The following is a 14268-nucleotide window of genomic DNA, read 5'->3' on the forward strand; positions in this document are numbered from 1 at the left end:
CAGTCAGGAAAGTAACAAATATTCTCCTCATGGATCATATTTTCTAAATGGACAATCAACCTAATTCTCAGTTACTGAGGGACAATCTCCACTCCTTAATATATTTTGCTTTACACAAGCAAATCTCTGTCCAACTTTCCATGAGGGATGTACCCGAGTATTCTGAGTCTAATATCTAAACTGTATTGTTAAATCTGTTCACCCAAATTTGGGTTTTTGCTGATTATGTACTCTATGTATCATGTGACTTTTAAAAAACTAACTTTGTCTTTGTGGATAATCTAAGCACTACACCCAGATGTACAGACACTCTTTCCCACAACTGTGTATTATATAATATTCAACATTAGCCTGAATAACATTTTTAAATCTAAACCCAGAATCAGGCTCCTCCGGGATTCACAAGACCCCATAGGCGCCTACAATGGCCAAGCACCTACATTGTGGCAGTGAAAGTTCCCAGTTACCTTTCTGCCTCTGACCATGCGCGCTGCAGCCCCACCCCAGGCGGCTGGATAAGCCCCAGAGTGACACTCAAACCAGGGCAGATGGGTGTTCACCTAGCTCCCCTCCAGGCCAGCCCCAGCGAGCATGCACCGAGCAGATGAGACCCCTGGGGCGAGCTTACACACATCAGGTAACAGTGGCAGCAGGAGCAGCTGCCACCCAGTGGTTAGCTACTCAGCTGGGATGTGGGAGACCCCTGGTTCAGGTGCCCCCTCCCCCAGAGGGGAGAAGCAATTTGAACCTCTCAGATGAATGTCCCAACAATGGGGTGAGGGGATCGTCCGATGCAGGGCTCCTTCACGGCCTCCTGTTGGAGCCGTTCCACTTTGGATAATACATAATAAAAAGCCATTGGAGCAGAGGGATTGAATGCTGGGTCCCCCGCCTCCCAGGGGAGCGCTCCAAGCACCGGACTCATGTTTGCACCCGCTCTCCCTGGGCCAATGATTCTGTCACCAATTATCCAAAGTGGAATAGCTTCCCCAGGCCAGATGGTTGGACCTGGACATCGGCTCAGCTGGCCCCTGACCTTGCAAGCTGGTGCTTTTCCAGGTAATCCTAGTGGAGCCACTCGCTCACTTCTCAGCTATGCCACACCAAGGGAATGCTGACTCCCTTCTCGAGCGAGCCCAACTACAAAGTGGGGAATAACCGGCTGGGCCGTCCTCCTGCTGAAAAGGATCTGGGGCTTACAGGGAAGCGGAAACTGAACACGAGTCAGCAATGTGATGCCGCTGTGAAAAAGGCTAGTATCAGTCTGAGGTGCAGCCACACGCATGTCAGATGTAAGACACGTGAGGTGACTGTCCCGCTCTACTTGGCTCTGGTGAGGCTCAGCTGGAGTCCTGGGTCCAGTTCTGAGCGCCACGTTTTTAAGCAAATTGGGGAGAGTCCAGAGGAGAGCAACGAAAATGCTGAAAGGTTTAGAAAACCTGACCTATGAGGCAAGGTTAAAAAACTAGCCACCTTTAGTCCTGAGAAAAGACTGAGAGGGACCTGATCACAGTCTGCAGGTATGTTCATGGCAGATATAAAGAGAATGGTAGGAATCAATTATTCTCCGTGTCCACTGAAGGTAGGACAAGAAGTAACAGGCTTAATCTACAGCAAGAGAGATTTAGGTGAGATATTAGGAAAAACTTTCCAACTCTCAGGGTAGCGAAGCTCTGGACCAGGCTTCCTGGGGGGCTGTGGAGTCCCCGTCACTGGAGGTTTTTAAGAACAGGTTGAACAAACATCTGCCAGGGATGGTCTGGGCTCACTTGGTCCCGCCTCAGGGCAGAGGGCTGGACTTGACCTCGAGGTCCCTTCCATCCCGTTTCTATGACGTTAGTGAACGACTGAGGAACACTGATGCGAACAGGAGGCAGGAAACATTTCTGCAGAAGAAATTCAGCCTCCAGCCCTGTCAGGTTCCTGCGCTACAACAGCTTTTCCATCGATTGCTACATCCCTCTCTGGAGCCTCCCACAAGGCCCGTTAGCACCAGTCAGCGCACAATGGGCACAAGATGCTGGGTCAGCACCACGGCACAGACCTCTACTGCCTGGACTAGAGGAGTAACTCCATCAGCAGGCAGCAGTGGTAGACTGGTGTCCTCAGTGAGCAAAGTCATGTGGGGAGGGACATAACACACAGTTACTTTACAACTACTCACAGCTCTACCATGCGGCTCCTTAAAACTGCAGGGGGAAGGGCGTGGCCTGGTTTCAAATAATGAAATGTACAAAGTAACCCACCACCATGTCGTGCTCCTGCCTTCTCTTCTGCTGTCACTTTCAATTTCGGTCACATCACGAGTTGGCATGACGTGGGTGACTCCAGCTCGACAAATTCCTCTTTCATTACTGCTGTGAGAGGGATTTATTTCAGGAGTGGGCCGGACTAGTATGATGGTCACAGACGCTCGCTCTTCATCAGCGGAAATTCAACAAAGGTGGTCAGGATCGTTATCCCGATTTTACAGATGGGGAAACTGAGGCAGGGGATGTCTGGGTTGCCAGGTACATTATTGACTCACTGCATAGCCTGCGCTGTCACTTCAGCTCTCTAGGCCTTGCTTTCTCGTGTTAACACACCCACATAAGCTGCATCATTCTCAACAACCGGCAGCTGTCCTGTGAGATCTCAGGAGTCAGCCTGGCCTGAAATAAATCCACTCCCCCGCCTGGCAAAACACTGATCACTCTGACTGGGGTTCACACTAGCACAGGCGTGGAGGGGGCTCTCCAGAAGAGAGACGGATGGATGGCTCTCTTGCGTCACTTTATGACGGCATGGACTCGGAGCTGAATCTCTTCCTCATTTCTGGTCCTGGGGTATTTTGTAGTTACGATTCTCTCCCCCAATTCCCTGGATTACAACAGCAGCTACTTCCCCAGCTACCAGAAACACTTCCCCACATCCTATGACATTGCCACAGCCTCCCCCAGACTCCCCTGCTGTAGGTGTTAGGTGGGGAGCATGACACAGGGAGAGTGATGCAAGAGTCTCTATCATTCACTGTCCCATGAGCAAAGGGGTTCCCTTTTTTTAAACCCCCCCACCACGCCCTTGTAAATGTTCCAAACCCAGTCAACCCTAGTGGAAATTGGCTCCGAGAACTGGACACCCCTCTGGGGCCCTCTAAACCACCCCTTGCTGCTGTGGCACGATGGAGTTCCTCAGTGAGTGTGTTCCACCACTTTGTTCAAAGTGCTTTTTAAACGTCCCAAGCGCTGGGGTTCCCATCCCCTTGCTGGGGGAGACGATCCCAGCTCACTGCCCGGACAATATCGCTGATAGCCACGGCCCTTTTGGGGCTCGTCCCACACACACGCTTTAGGAGACATACAGGTATAACGAGCTCATTCATTCATACCCCCACCCCCACCCTCCCCACTTATCAGCATTTATGGGAAACCTGTTCTCCAAACCCTGCTCCCTTCCCGTCAGGCAAAGCCGGCTGCTTGGCACTGAGCTGCCGGGACTGTCCCGCTTTGGGCTGCTGTTGCAGTGGCTCGGGAAGCCCTTCCAAAGCAGGGCAAATATTTGCAAACCTGGCGAGGGTTGGGCTGGTGGCAAGATGTGGGTGTGCCGGGGCGGTCAGAACAGTTTGCTTTGCTGCAACGATAATGGGTCACAAAAGGGGGTGCCAGGCAGGGCGCCGTAGAAAGCTGCCACCCTAGAGTGGCAGAGCCTCTGCCAATAGCCCAGGGCAAATGCCTTAGGGGAAGCCATAAAACCCCCCAATGGACCTGCCTGTGCAACTCTGGGCCATCCACAGGAACTGTTTGCTCCCACCAAGTCCTAAATCAGGAGTGACACGTCTCGTTCCTCTGCCTCCTGCCTCTCAAGACGCTACGCTGAGCCATTCCTGTCTAATTTAAAAGGTGCTGAAGATAAATCTCCTGCAGCAGGGAGTTGCACAGGTTAATTGTACATTACCCAAGAGCAGTGCCCGTTACTCTTGTATCACAGGAAGAAGAGTGGCCGGGGGGCAGGGGAGGGTTCGTTCCCACCCCACTCCCCAGGCTCCAGGCATGACTATGTTATCATTACAGCCACATGCCAATGAGCCTTATCACCCATTTCGCAGGCCTCTCCTCCCTTCACTACGTCAGCCGGCAGGAGTCTTGCTCAACCGCCCCGAGCACCCCAACCACTTGAAAGCTGCCGCAGGTGATTTACGAGCCCCCTTTATTGCTGCTCCCTCCCCTTCTGAAAAAACCGAGGGTGGGGTGAGCCGGTCCACGTTACATAACGAGGTTACATCAGCCCCGGGCTGGATATCGCTGCTCTTTGAAACCGCTTGGCGAAGCCAGCGGACAACGGCCCAGCCTTGTTGCTACACACAGTGGAGCTGGCTCGGCTGGGAAGCCTGCGTCCCAACTCTCCCTTTCTCGTTCCTTGTCAGCTACCCGGACACACTGTCTTTTCCCTGACATCGCACAATGACTGTGGGCTGGCGGGCGGCTCCATGTGACAGCCAAACAGGAAGGAAATGCTCATCAGGCTTCTAGGACATGGTGCTCCCTTACCCAATCCCACAGGAGCCCAGAGAGCTTCTCAAGGACGTTCTTGAGCTGACGCTGCAGCCAGCCACGCTAAGGCCAATGCAGAATCCCAGGCGATGGCAAGACGCCCACTGGTCTCAAAGGCAGCTGTTCTGCAAGAGCAGTCGCGCTGTCTCCCTAAGCACAAACAGCCACTCCCGGCTAGAAGTGGGCAAACCTCCCGCGGATTGGTGAACTCTGGGGGCACTCTGCCTGCTTGCTGCTAGGGGTCGCAGGCGTGGAGCAGAGCAGGGACTGAGGCGAAAGCAAACCGTGCTGGTGAGAAGCCCCTTGGTCCCCACTCCCCGCAATCTCTCTGCTCGGCGAGGCCGATTCCGAGATAGGTGTTGAATTTCCCATGCAGGGCTGCGTCAGGGGGATGTTCTGTTCCAGGCGGTGCTGTCTCAGCAACGGCTCACGGCCTGAATCAGACACGTGCGTGAGTCACATGGGGTGTTCAGCAAGGAATCCCAATGGACGTTTCCCGACAGGAATTTCTGTACATCCTTTTCAATGGAATTGCTTAGCGGTGAATCCGCTTTCCAGGCATGTTGCATGGACATTGCTTTGCATGGAAAGGTCCCGACAGCGGGTTCCAGAACAGGGGTCCATCTGCTCAACTATGGTACAACCCCATGGCTGCTGAGGACAAACTAGAACGACAGACCCAGGCAAAGGGACGAATTCGGAGACTCCACTCATGGCACGGAGGTCTTTGGCCTGGTTCACTCCAGCTGTGACCAGGAGTGGAGATGATTAGGAAAGGAGCTTACAAGAGTCAGGTCATGCCCTGAGCTAGCCCCTAGCTACTCCTCCCAAAGATGAGGATGCTGGTGAGTGCCGGAACGGCCACCTGTATAGGGAGAGTCTCTCGCTGCAAATCTGCCATCTGTCTGACCAGCAAATGGCTGCAGAGAGCAAGGAGGAGTCCGTCAACCTCCGCCCATTGGGTAACATGGCCCAGCCAGCCAGGTGCTAACTTTTCACCTCCCCACTCAACAAGCAGAGGCTAGCCAGTTTCAGAGCCCGGATACTAGTGAGAGGGACCAGCGGCCTGACGCAGTAAGACAGGATTTCTGGGTAAAGGGCCAGTTAACACAGAGATTTGTAGAAATTGGCCAGAGGGGAATCTAACAGACCCTCCCCCAGCCATCAGCGTTTGCACTGGGGCAGCCACTAGGTGTAGACAAGGATTGGCACAATTTGCACCACAGCAGCTCACTCCAGTTTCAAGCAGGGGTCAATGGTGTCTTTAGCCGTACTAGGGGTCTACACCGGATCAGCTGCACATGAACCGACCACCGCTGGCTGGAATCGGGCTGAGAGCCCCGTGTCGGGATAGACACACGGCAAGCTCCCCCTTGCCCTTGAACCTAGGGCACACGGGAGAAGGGCAGCTGGGATGGATCAGAGCCTGGGGACACAGGGAACTTAAGGGGAAGGGCCCAGTTACAGAGATGCTAAAAGGGAAAGCCAAGAGTTAATCCTAAAGGCGCCCCTCAGCAACCCTTCTTTTCACTTTCCTGTCTCGAGCAAAACACGTGAGCGAAGAAAAGACAAACCAGCAAAAACTCAGCAAAGCCAACCGCTCCCACTCAGCCTGTCAGCGATAAGATAATACTCAGCACCCTCCCAATCTGACCAAGCCCAGGGCTGGGCGATTAAAAGGAGCCAGGCGCTATTTACTCCAGGCAAACGACTTGCACAGAATCAAAGCTCTGTTCTCACAGCAGAACTGCCAAGCGTGTGCTGTAACAAAAGCAACTTACAATTACTCGCCCGCATGAGCCACTGTCACACTCACTCATTCACAGGCATTTCCTAGGATAGCTCAGTCCAGCGCCCCTGACTGCTACCGTGAGTCAGCTGGACCCTGACCCCAGACCTTCCAGCAACACGACATGCGGTGGTTATCAGAAGCGCTCTCCCCAGGGAGGCTCACATTCCATTTCAGAGAGTGCTCTGGCTTCCAAGCACTTGTCAGAGCTGAGGGGAAGTCTGTTTATATCCCTAGGAGCTGGGAGCTCTACCTCACCCTATGCATAGATCTTGTTCTCTCCTTAGAGAGGTATTTTTATTTTTAAAATCGATCTTGTATGTAAGAGTCATGAACCGCAGATCTGAAAGCAACAGGAATGGATAAAATATAAATCTGTTAGGCACAAAACAGTCCAAAGGGAATTACAGATGATACAGATTGAGATAATGCTGCTGCCTCTGGGGTGGAACGCAGGGCAAGGCTTCAGCAAGGGTAAGAATCCTTTCTTCTTGCAAGCAATGTTGGTTTCCTCTGGCTGGGGACGGCAAGCTCCGGACTCCCTTACATTCAGATTGCAGTAAATCATTCTACCCCGCTTTCCCGTCGCGATGTATTCCACCAGGAGAGTGGTGGTTTTAGGCTGGCTTCATGAACAGCTGGAAAAAGCAGGCAAGCCCCGCAGCACAATAAGCCTGCGTTATAGGAAGGAGGAGAAAAGCACCAGGCTGAACGGAGAAAGAAGGAGCATTTGAAAGTTGTAATGTGCGCTCGCTCTTCGGTTTACCGTATCTCAGAATCGCTAGTTCCGCCCTCTGCTTGGCGATGGGAGAGAAATGCCACAGAAAGCGATCTGCTCTCAGGGGTTTATTGTCGGTTTATTCAACCCAGGAGAAGGCTCATTAGACATGGTACAAGTCAGTCGTAGCACACGACAGGCATCTTACATGGTGTCAGAAATACACTGGCTGGCAGAAGGGGAATGAGCGTTTCAACCTATGAAGGCGTGAGGGCAAATTCCATGCTTGAAATTCCCCTTCTGGCGTCACATGGGATGAACCAGCATTGCCCGCAGACTTGAACTCAGCTTGTGCCACCTGGCAGAAGCGAGTTTGGTTCATCTCTGCCCAGGCTCAGTGCAGGCAGGTACTGGGGAGCCGCAGGGATATCTGGATTGATTGGCAGCACCTGCTCAGGACAGGCCTGGGGCAGGGACTGGAGCGGGTTGGGCTGAGGGGCATGGGCAGAACTGTGTAGGGGAAGCAGACACAGCAACTAGGTGGCTCCAAGCCATAGTATTATTTGCTGTCTTCCACAAGCACTAACTGGCACCTCTTCCCCCTGCGACAGCGGTGCCGTCTCTGCCCTTGCACTGTTCTAGCTGCTTAGCTTAGCAAAACGTAGGAGACGGGGTAAATCTAGCACGGATCCTGTTCCGAGCTGTATTCCCACAGGAACCCGGGCACTCCCTGCCGACCCGCGGGCAGGCGACGTTACGCGACAGAGCTAATCGGAACAGGAGGGAAGCATGAATGGTCTGCTGCAACGTTTTGCTTGCAGAGCCACGGCGGCTGCAAAGTTGAACTTTGAAGACTCCCAAACCGGCAGAGGATGGCGCCCAAGAAGGCTACAGAAGAAACCACCACAACGCCCCCCTTTTTTATCTAGCAATAATAGTTATGCCGCCCCTATAGATTTAAAAATACCACTTCAGAAACCCCTGGATCTGTAAGTCGCAGCAGGTAGCACCTTTGCTACAGACCAGATGTCGTGCGGCTGCTTGTCAGTTGGGTGTCTGGAGATGAAGGCCCCGGGACACATTTGTTTCAGAGCGGATAAAGCTGATAAAGCTGCACGCGCTGGAGGCAGGAAGGCGTCGAGCAGCCGCGGGGTCCCTGTAGCCATTCTTCAGCTCCGGTTCCCGTGTGCAGGATGTTTTGCTCAACAGGAGTCCAGGACTCTGTCACAACTCCGCAGACCCCAACAGCAAGTGGAGAAATATACCAGCTACGGGGCCCCCAGGGAAACCATCAGTCTCCCGAGACACCACGTCTTGGCACAAAGGCTATTAGGAAAGCCCCGAGCACCTGGGCTTTATGAGAATAAAAAACTAGGTCTTAAAACATTAGGAAAAAAGATCCGAGCAACAGCCAAACAGCGTTCGGCATCAGACGACGATAGGGAACCACAATCCCGCGTGGGCTGGAGAGAATGGTACCTCTAACACACCAAGCGCTGGGGAAAGCTGCTTCTCCGGCCACCGGCTGTTCCTGGGAATGAGGCACTGCTAGACTCAGAGTCCACTGCAATGGTGTCCCCCCGGCATGGAGAACAGGCGGGATCCATGCAGCCAGAGACGATCCATTGTCCACTTTTCCTAGCTCCCCCTGGCTTCTGTTCCGCCTTCCCCTCACGCAGCATCGCGGAAGGGGGAGCCGTGTTCACAAAGCAGCAACGGCCTTGGCAGCGACCCGGCGACCCAGGGGCAAGCTGAGATCCGTGATGGCCAGGACAATTTTGGGACTGGACATGGTGGACACTTTCACCAGCTCTGACACCTGCCCAGAGAGAGAGGGGAGGAGAAAAACGGATGCCTCGAGTCAGCGTTGGAGGTGCCAGTGGTCTGCAGAGAGGGCTGCAAAAGCTACCAGCATGCAGGTCACCTGAGCCAGACGGTGGGACATGAGCCAGACTAGAAAAGGGAGGTGACCCTGCTGCCAGCGGGTTACGATACAGGAAGCTGAGCCCAAAGACTACCTCGCTGCAACTGGAGGCAACTTACGCGGCTGCTCTTCGGTGCTAGCAAATCAGGTTCTCATAACAACAGCAACGCTTTGCCCATCTCTAGAGAGGCCCATCAGAGGATCTCAAAGCACTTTGGATTAACCCCATTGATCAGAAGGGGAAACTGAGGCACGGGAGCAGGCACGCTAGGTGCCCAAGGTCACACAACGAATCACTGGTAAAGCTGAGAACAGAACCCAGATCTCTTGACTCCTAGTCCCAGGCTTTAAACCACAAGCCCAACTTTGCCCCAAGCGACGGGCCGGAGCTGCTGTAACAGTTTAGCCTTCGCTGTTAGGCCGAGGCCCAGGATACTGGCCGGAGACGCTGCCCCGTATAACGGGCTTCCCTGAGTCAGTTAAACGCTCGCCATCACCCAAGTCGCCCACGGTGCCGTTACTGACCCTCCACCTCCCTTAACAGCCCCTCCCCTCCGTCGCGGTGAGGAATTATAGGCCTGACTCGGCCTCTCGCTGTGCCAAGCTGTTCCAGAGGCAAGCGGCCTGCCCCCAGTTCCACACCACAGCAGCCCCAGGCCCGGGCACTGCGAAGTGAAGCAGGTGGGTCTGCCACGTTAGGGGCTGGGTCCCAGATCCCAGCAGGGGCTGCGGAGCAGGGGCTGCGGAGCAGGAGCAGAACCAGAACTCACCATGGTGAAGGGCATGAATTGCAGGATGCTCCCGCGGCTGCCCTGCTCCAGGCAGTCCACGCACTCCTCCATGAACCACTGGACGAACTGGGTGTGCGTGCCGGCTGTCTTGGCTCCCAGGATAGAGGAGATCAGCAGGAAGAGGTTCGCTGGGGAGGAAGGGAAATGAACGGGTATTTGTAGCCTCAGGACTGGCAAAGGGCTGGGCAGTGCCTTCAACACCCGGGGACTAGGGTCTCCTTCCAAAGGGCTGGGGTGCACCACGCTCACCCACTCGTGGGCACCAGCTGTATCAGGGCACCTGACTCTGCCGGGCTGCTCAAGAAGAGTCAGGCAGCAAAAGCAACACTGGCTCATTCAGCACCAGAAAACGTGCCGACCCCCTGCGTTCGGGAGGCCAGCCAGCGCTCTGCTGCCGCCGGTGGGAAGGGATCCATGCTGCGAGCCTGCCGCGCAGGGACGCAGGCCAGGTCCACGCCGAGGGGAAGCAACAGGAGCAGTGACTATGAGAGCATCCAGTTCAGAAAGGCTTCTCCCTGGGGAGCCCAGCCACTGCAACTGACCAGGTGCCTCACCGCACGGCAGGGGGTGGTTCCACCTTCCTCTGATGCAAAGGGAGCTGCGGGCAGAATACCCAACCTGACAGGCCAACGCCTGATCCGATCCAGCCCTATGCTCCTGTATAGCCCGTGCAAGCCTCCTTATCACGCCTGGGGAACAGCTCCCGCTCGGGACTCACCTAGGACTCTGTTGAGAGGGTCCCTCATGCTCACGGTGTGAAGCTGGGAGGCAGACAGAGAACTGCTCATCGAACGATCTGCTGCGGAGGAGAACACACCCCGGTCAGGAGGGCACCTGGAATAACCCCACCGTGCACCTGCGCTCAACCACAGCCGCCGACGTTCCACCCCAGGGACTGCTGCCCCTTCCTAAGTTCAACCCCACAGGACCATGGAGAAAACCAAGCCAGACGCGGCCCCGTCCCTGCGGAGAGGGATGGCAGAAAACTCCTGCTGTACAGAGCCCACCTGCGGGTGTGCTTTGCTCTGCCACTTGAGGGGTCTCCCTCCACCCTCAATGAGGGGCACATAAGATGCCTTCCCCAAACCCTCAATTTTGTCTTTAATATAGTGACACTCAGACCTCTTCAGGAGCCAAGTTAGTGATTAACATTACGCAAAAGTGCCACAGTCATGTGAATTCATTCTCCCATTTACTACAATCTTATCTCTTAATAGCCTAGTGCACGTTGATAACTTGGTTAAGAACATAATAAAAGCCTCCTGATTGTGTGATGTAATTATTAACCAGCGCTGCAACGAACCGCAAGAGACACATTAAAGGGCCACTTGTGGCTCTCCAGACTCGGTCGGAGAATCACTGCTCCGATACAATCAAAGCCAGAAAGGTCCCTTGAAGCTTTCCCAGCCTTTGGGGGTGTTTGGATCCAGGGCTTTGGTCCGGTCCATCAGGCAGAAAGGTGAGCTAAGAAGTTCAGAGCAAGATCCAAATTCGAGGTGTTAAGATGATCTCTGAAGACAACACACATGTGGATTTGAGTTGCCATGCTAGTCCATTGCAACACTGGGGTAGGAGAAAACTTGTTTCTGCTACCACACTCGAAACTCAGACCCACAGACACACCGTTTGCACTCATCACCTGGATTTTTATGTTGATTAGCACACTGGGGGATTGGTTATTGCCCACTGGCTCCTATCATTAATATCACTGTAGGTCAATCGAACGTATCACAGGGTTTTAGGCATTCTGGGATTGGACTAAAAATGCCATGGCTAATTTTTGGATGTGTCACTGTGCTTCACTGTTGCATAAGCCCAGATGCTTATGGTGCTTTCTGAAAGACAGTGAGGCAGACAAAGCTTAACCGTGTTTATTACAAAGATGTATCCGTCTTCATTTCCCCAGCAATCCACGTCTGATTTGCTTTGAATAATGGCTCTGAACCGACACTCAGTAAAATCATGATTAACGTAAAGCAGTAGAACATTTCCATAGTGCCTTTTGTGCCAAAATACTTGACAAAATTAAACTGACGCACATCTTGTTCATCACCGGCACTGAAATCAGCCAGCTCTGGGGTGGAACACAGCAGCTGTTTAACAGCCTCACGACAACACTGCATGTTACTGACCACTCACTTAAATGTCATAACCGGGGACAGGAGGGTTCATAGACATGTTGGGCTGAAAGGGACCCTGAGAGGTCATCAAGTCCAGCCTCTGGGCTGAGGCAGGACCAACTGAATCTAGACCATTCCCGGACAGGCATTTGTCTAAACTGTTCTTAAAAATCTTCCGTGAGGGGGAGTCCACAGCCTCCTGCGCAAGCCTGTTCCACAGCCTCACCGCTCTGTTCTTTAGAAGGCAGAATTCTCTCAGCGGAGTTGAAGTTTGACCAAGACACCAGAGTTTAACACTGCAACTCTCGGGAAAAGTCGAGCCAACGCAGTCGGAACCTCGGGTTTACATCTCAGCCTTCTGAGATCACGCAGGACTGGACAAGTAGCTAAGGATGCCAATAAAAAGCACATTCCCATGCAAATTGCTCAAGAACTACGGATAAACTCAGGAAGCAGGATTTCCAAATCACTGCTCCATCAGAGCAAATTTTAAAAAATCAGACATGTCATGGAAAAGGGGAGAAAAAGGCACATTGAAAGAAAGAACAGGAAAGACGGTGAAATAAGGGGAAAACCACACCGAAGGTCATGCATGTATAAACAGCAACAAAACCACCAGAAACCACCGGTTTAAAGGACACGTGCTGAAAGGAAACTACTCAACAGATTGATGGGCTGGAGAATTGCAAGGACATCTCTGATTCACTTCAGGCAAATCTGAGCTAGCATACTTCTGACCTGTAACATCCTGCTATATATAAGCCAAGAGCCCAGAATGCATTTCCTGTTGGATCTGTCGCAATGATTATTCATCCATACATCAGTAACAATCAAACGTTACAGTAAAGGAGACCTGCATGGAATTCTTAAAATTAGCTTCATTTTGCTTCTTTAATGAAGTCTCTAAACCTTCCTCGACTCCTCCTCTGTCTAATCCCCCAACTGGGGTCACAGCACATCCCATGCCGTTGCTTACGGCTTCCTGCAATTCACCTCTAAAGATATTGCGTGGTGTCTGCTGATCACCGTTAAATAACGGCTGCGTTCCAAACAAGAGGTGGCTGCATTGCACCGCTGGGCACAGAGAACGCTGTAAACCCACTGGGTAGTCGCTCTCCGTAGAAAGCCTGAATCCACGAGGTGCTGAGCACCCTCCACGACGTCAGCGGCACAGATCACGACTAAGACGAACGCTTTGCATTGATACAGCAATTGACACATTCAAACATTAAGCGATTAACCCGTGAGGCAGGCAGGTCCGTATTAATAGCCCCAGACCAACCAGAGGCAATGAAGTGATTGGCTGAGGCCAGGTATTCTGGGTGTCAAAGGCAGGAATAGAACCAGCGTCTCCTGATGCCCAGATCCCCAGCCCCGAAGCCACATTGCCTCTGGGAAGCTGGTGCCACAATTTCACTTACTAGGGCTGGACAGAACATTGGGATCCTCCTCGTTGGAACTCAGCAGACGCATGAGCTTGGACGGCTGGGTGTCGTCCAGTGGGAACAGGCTAATGTAGTCCTGGGGAGGGGGAAAGCAGAAGATTCAGGCATGGCGGAGCTGGAGCTCACGACGCACCCCCAGCACCTCACAGCCACACCCCTCCCCGGGGGCAGGGCGCAGCACGACGGGATGAAATCAAGGGCAAGGCGTGTGGCCAGGTGGGGGATTTTAACACGCAGCTCGCACGGCAGCAATCAGAGGTGTGGTCCAGCGCCGTGCGGAGCGATCACCGCACACACGCGTGCGTGCGAAAACGGTCAAGAGAACGAACTTCAGCAGCCAACCCCAAAGTATCCCCGAGATGGCAGCCGTCCCTTTATTAAAAAAACAGCTCTCACGAAAACAACCTGGCTTCCAGCGCATCCTCACACACACACACACACACGCACGTACCTCTATGTCCTCTCGGTGCCTCTTCTTCTGCCTGGCCGATGCCTGGCCCTTGTTGTGGGAGGAGTAGGAGCTCAGGGCGCACCAGACAGAGAGCCTAGCATGAGAATCACGGGAAAAGAACGCAGCGTGAACTGCAGGGGGCAGTTTCCCTGCATTCAGTATTACCTGAGCAGCACGGCAGACGGTGCTCCAGAGGATGTGGGTTCCTGCACCCGTGGCTGGTTCATTGTTTGGGGGTAGCGTCATCCTCAGCATGAGCTTCCCAACATCGTTCCCCCCTCACCCCCTCGGCTCTACCCACTGAGCCCCACGCACACCATCCAGGAGGCTTCATGCCTCCTGCTAGCCTAGCCAGATTTGCTTAGTCATTGCTTTGAGGGAGGGAGGCAGTGTCTAGAGCAGGGGAACGGGCAGCAGGATGCCTGGGTTCTATTTCCGGGTATGCCACTGACTTGCCAGCAGAGCATGGGTCCCCCCCACCCCCCAGCTCTAAAAGCTTGC

At 53.5% G+C, this 14268-nt stretch overlaps 1 protein-coding gene across 2 annotated transcripts in view; it reads right to left on the reverse strand.

Moving 5' to 3' along the window:
- Positions 1–8128: 8128 nt before the first annotated feature.
- The window catches only part of MED24 (mediator complex subunit 24), a 32061-nt gene continuing 25921 nt past the window's right edge, over positions 8129–14268 (reverse strand). Inside the window, exons 22-26 of one of the 2 annotated variants that reach the window (XM_034755756.1) lie at positions 13768–13861; positions 13293–13392; positions 10470–10547; positions 9731–9879; positions 8129–8855 (exon numbers count right to left, since the gene is read on the reverse strand). In XM_034755756.1, coding sequence (XP_034611647.1) covers positions 8739–8855; positions 9731–9879; positions 10470–10547; positions 13293–13392; positions 13768–13861 — 538 coding nt within the window. In that variant the 3' untranslated portion in view covers positions 8129–8738. Of the gene's footprint in view, positions 8856–9730; positions 9880–10469; positions 10551–13292; positions 13393–13767; positions 13862–14268 lie in introns of both variants that reach the window. The other variant, XM_034755755.1, reaches the window with a different exon arrangement.

Source organism: Trachemys scripta, chromosome 23, assembly GCF_013100865.1.
Source record: "Trachemys scripta elegans isolate TJP31775 chromosome 23, CAS_Tse_1.0, whole genome shotgun sequence".
NCBI classification, from domain to species: Eukaryota; Metazoa; Chordata; order Testudines; family Emydidae; genus Trachemys; species Trachemys scripta.